The sequence below is a fragment of the Microtus ochrogaster genome, unplaced genomic scaffold (assembly GCF_000317375.1).
Source record: "Microtus ochrogaster isolate Prairie Vole_2 unplaced genomic scaffold, MicOch1.0 UNK30, whole genome shotgun sequence".
NCBI classification, from domain to species: Eukaryota; Metazoa; Chordata; class Mammalia; order Rodentia; family Cricetidae; genus Microtus; species Microtus ochrogaster.
In genome coordinates this window covers 283,019-286,948 of record NW_004949128.1, presented here as the reverse complement: position 1 = coordinate 286,948, position 3,930 = coordinate 283,019, and the positions used below count along the sequence as shown (strand labels likewise).

The 3,930-nt window shown below is 41.8% G+C and overlaps 1 protein-coding gene across 2 annotated transcripts in view; it reads left to right on the top strand.

Moving 5' to 3' along the window:
- Nucleotides 1-3,930, top strand: part of Clint1 (clathrin interactor 1) — a 54,038-nt gene that overhangs the window by 32,922 nt on the left and 17,186 nt on the right. For both annotated transcript variants that reach the window (XM_013354126.2, XM_005368164.3), the window contains exon 6: nucleotides 2,051-2,228. In XM_013354126.2, coding sequence (XP_013209580.1) covers nucleotides 2,051-2,228 — 178 coding nt within the window. The remainder of the gene's footprint in view (nucleotides 1-2,050; nucleotides 2,229-3,930) is intronic.

Here is a 3,930-nt window from a genome sequence, read left to right as displayed (position 1 = left end):
GACTTGCCTATAAGACAATCTGATGAAATTTCTCAGGCGAGATTCCCTCTTCCCAAGTACATCTACGTTCATGTCAAGTTGACAGAAACAACCAGAGAGCCACCCTGAGGTACATTAAACTTTTCCTCAAAAAAAAAAAAAATGAAAAAAAAAGCCAGACCTTGAATTAATTGAATGCATGTCTCTTCTAGTAAGCACTTAAGTCTTGGAGTGGCTTCTCTGAGAGCGTGAAAAGTCTTTGGGTTTGTCCAAGTAGTCTTTTTGTTCTTGACTTTTTCTGTACCACTAAATTGCCGCTGGCAACTTTCCTTCCATGTGCATGCATCCTGTTTGGTTACCAGTGTGTAATTGCAGCTGATGAGTTCAGAAAGTTGAGTGAGTTTGTAGACAAGATTGTAGTGGGCTGGTTCAGCTTCTGTGTTACAGTGGAGTGGAATAGCCTGTGTTTGCATTGACAGTCTTTGGTTTTTATTAATGGGTTTTGGATTTCTCAACAGCTTGAGCTGCTTTGTATGGTTTTACTTCTTCATCCATTCATTCATTGATTCATTCTGCAGCATTTGGGTTTGAACCCTGGGCCTTCGCTCAGACCTGGGTTCTGAGCTCCTACTACACATATTTTAAAATCGTTAACCCTGTAATGTAAAATTTAACCTTGAGGATCTAGCAGGCAGTTGAGCAGATTATGTGTAAGAACTTTCCCGGTGGACGCCTGTGTCACCCCTCCCTGTAACGGGTTGGGTTCCGAGTAGAAGTCCCTTTTGCTGTCCTTTGGGTGTTTTGTTCTCGTTGCCCCCCACCCTGCCTGCATTCATATCATTTCTCTTTCTTTAAGCTCATGTGATCTCACTAGATCCCAAGTTTGCTTTCTAAGTTAAATTTGGAGATGGAAATGGGTCGTTTCTGCTTGTGTCCATAATCCCCACCTTCTCACTGAGCTCCAGACCACACCAGTGCAGATCATGGTACTTGCCTTCCATCACTGATCTTTCCCTCCAGAGCTCTCTGGGGATTTCCACCACTCTTGCAGATCCTCACAGCTCAGAGCTGCTGACACACTTGGAGTTCTAAAGTGTAAGGTTTGGAAAATTAGAATTCTTTTTATGAAAATTACAGATTTCTTTCCAAGACCTTAAAATCCATTCAGTTACAGTGTTTCTAGTTTGGTACCAAAGAATGGGATTCTTTCAGCTAATTGAGCTGCAGAAGTCAGACTTGAGTTCCATTAGGGAAACAGTATTTTTAGAGGAGGTTGGTTGGTTTCTCAGTTGTGTAAGACAGCCTGTCTGTCTGTCTGTCCATTCTTCCTCTTTCATCTGTTTCTAAGAAGGTATCTCACTGTGTTGTATTTCACTAGATGGCCTTAAAGTCTTGACCTCAAATGCTCACTCAACTTCAGTCTGGAACAGTCTAGAGTACAGCCTCCATGTCTTTAATTTGCTTTGCATGTGTGTGCTCACTCTTCCAGCCTTGTCCTCTTCTCTCTCTCCCTTCAAGTCTCTGCCCCACTCCACCGCCATTGTTGTTCGGTTGTTAGAAGTGTGACCTGTTATGCTGTCCTGGAACTAGCACTGTGCTTCTGTCTCCTGAATGTTGGGACTATAGGTGTGTGCCACAGCACCTAGCTTTACTTTCTATTCTTGTAAGATATTGTTGTTGTCTCAGATTTTTTTAAAACTGAAGCACCATTGAGACAAAAATAAAATAGGATTCATTAAATGACTTTTGAAAACTTGAAAGATTTCCCTCCGACTTCTGTTTGTGAAGTGTGTTTTGTGTCCGCTCCTTCTCCACAGCAGGGTTCAGGGGCTTCACGACGGCTGCCAGCCATCAGGGCTGTGTCGTTCTCATGAAGAAACACTTGTGAATCTGCATTCCTGACACAATGATTGGCATTTGTTGTACCCTGCCATGCAAAGCTTGTGTGGCACTGCGAGATTTCTGTTTTCTCTTCAAAATAATGTTTTATGAGAAAGTCTTCAGAAGGAAGGACTGTGGAACCTTCCAAATTCAATATCCTTAGTTGTTTCTTTCTTCATTGTTTACACAGATGAAAGATATGATCCTGAACCCAAGTCCAAATGGGATGAAGAATGGGATAAAAGCAAGAGCGCTTTTCCATTCAGTGATAAGTTAGGTGAGCTGAGCGATAAGATTGGAAGCACAATCGATGACACCATCAGCAAGTTCCGGAGGAAAGACCGGGAGGACTCTCCGGAACGCTGCAGGTGTGCCGCCTTCCCCGCCACTCACTGGCCACTCACTGGAGGGCTGCGGGCTTATGCAGCTGTTTGGTTTGCTTTTGTCTGATTTCAAGGTGTTGATCTTATCTGAAGTTCAGCTTTTGGATTTTAACAGACTTTGTTAGATGAGACTTTTTTTCTCCCTCCCTCCCTCCTTCCCTCTCTCCTTCCCTCCCTCTTCTCTCCTTTCCTTTCTTTCTTTTTCTCTCCCCACCTCCAACAGGGTTTTTCTGTGTAGCTTTGGTGGCTATCCTAGAACTTGCTTTGTAGACTAGGCTGGCCTCAAACTCACAGTCATCTGCCTGTCTCTGCCTCCCAAGTGCTGGAATTACAGGCATGTGCCACCACCTCCCCGCTTAGAGGACACTTGAAACTTGGTTATAAAGTACGGAAGGCGGCTACATACCCCTCTCCTTCCCGAAGTTTCAAGATAATTGTGTTAATTTGATATATTATTTGTTAACTGAAAAACCAGTATGAATGTGCAGTGTGGCGAATGCGAATTTCTCCAGTCACATCTCACAGAGGAATGTCAACTCTTGGAAATGCCCCATGTCAAACAATGGGAACCGTTCACCATGCTGCTAGGCAGTCCCACACAAAAACCACATCTCTTTGAACACTAGGTCAGATAGAAATACTGTAAGTGTTCACACTGCTTCCGTACTCTCCACACCTGTCTGTTTCTATAGTGATCTGGTCCTGTCTTCTGCATTTTCCTTCAGGCATCTTAGTCTTGCCCTGAAGTTTTTTATCCATGATAAAATTTTTATTCATAATTTTACATTTGGACAACATATGGTTCCATGATCTAAAATAATGTTGGAGAAATAACACTTACAAACTGTTTTAGAGAAAGTTAAGGGCTGAAGTTAAACTACCTGAGATACTGCATTACCATCCCATGCCCACATGACCAGAAGAATCCTGTGCAGTTGGCTCCTAGAGTTGTAATACAGGCCTGTATTTATAAACATTATTTTTCTGATGTAGGTGATTGAACTTATATCAAACAATATAAGTAAAACCTGAGGCCCATCAGACTGTGTGGGCCTCTGTAAAATCAGGGTTTTTTTTTTTTTTGTTTTGTTTTTGTTTGCTTTTTTTTTTGTCGCTGTTCATTTGTTGTTTGCTTTTTTTGTTTGTTTTTTAACTAAATACCATCTTTTTCCTACCCATAAATTCATAGTAGTTTGGTTTTAGGGTGTCATGGAAATGAAGTTCAAATAAAACCATAATCTGATTTTGAAATAGGTTGTTGAGGACTCTAGAAATGAGTACTTTAGTGTATTTTCAGTGTCATCCAGAGTCATTACATCTCTAGAATGCCCTTTTCAGGACTTGTAGGAACATGGTCTTTGAAGGGACAGAGTTTATGTCAGCAGTAGGAGCATATCTGCTTTCTCCCAGAGATCTGTGTGTTTGAATTCTAGCACTGAACTTTGAGAGAACCAGTGTCTGAGCACTCTTCTCTCTCCCCTTCCTCAAAAGTGTTTGGTCTGACCTGAAAAATAGAGAAGCTGTATGTCTATATTTTGTAATTAAGCAATAAAGTAATGGGATGTATTTCAGGTTCTCATGGCACTCTTCTTCCTCCCTCCTGCTTGCACCCAGACCAGAAATTCAATGGCTTGATAGTAGAGGAGACTCTTCATTCCCAACATAGGAAAATCTTGATAGTAGAGGA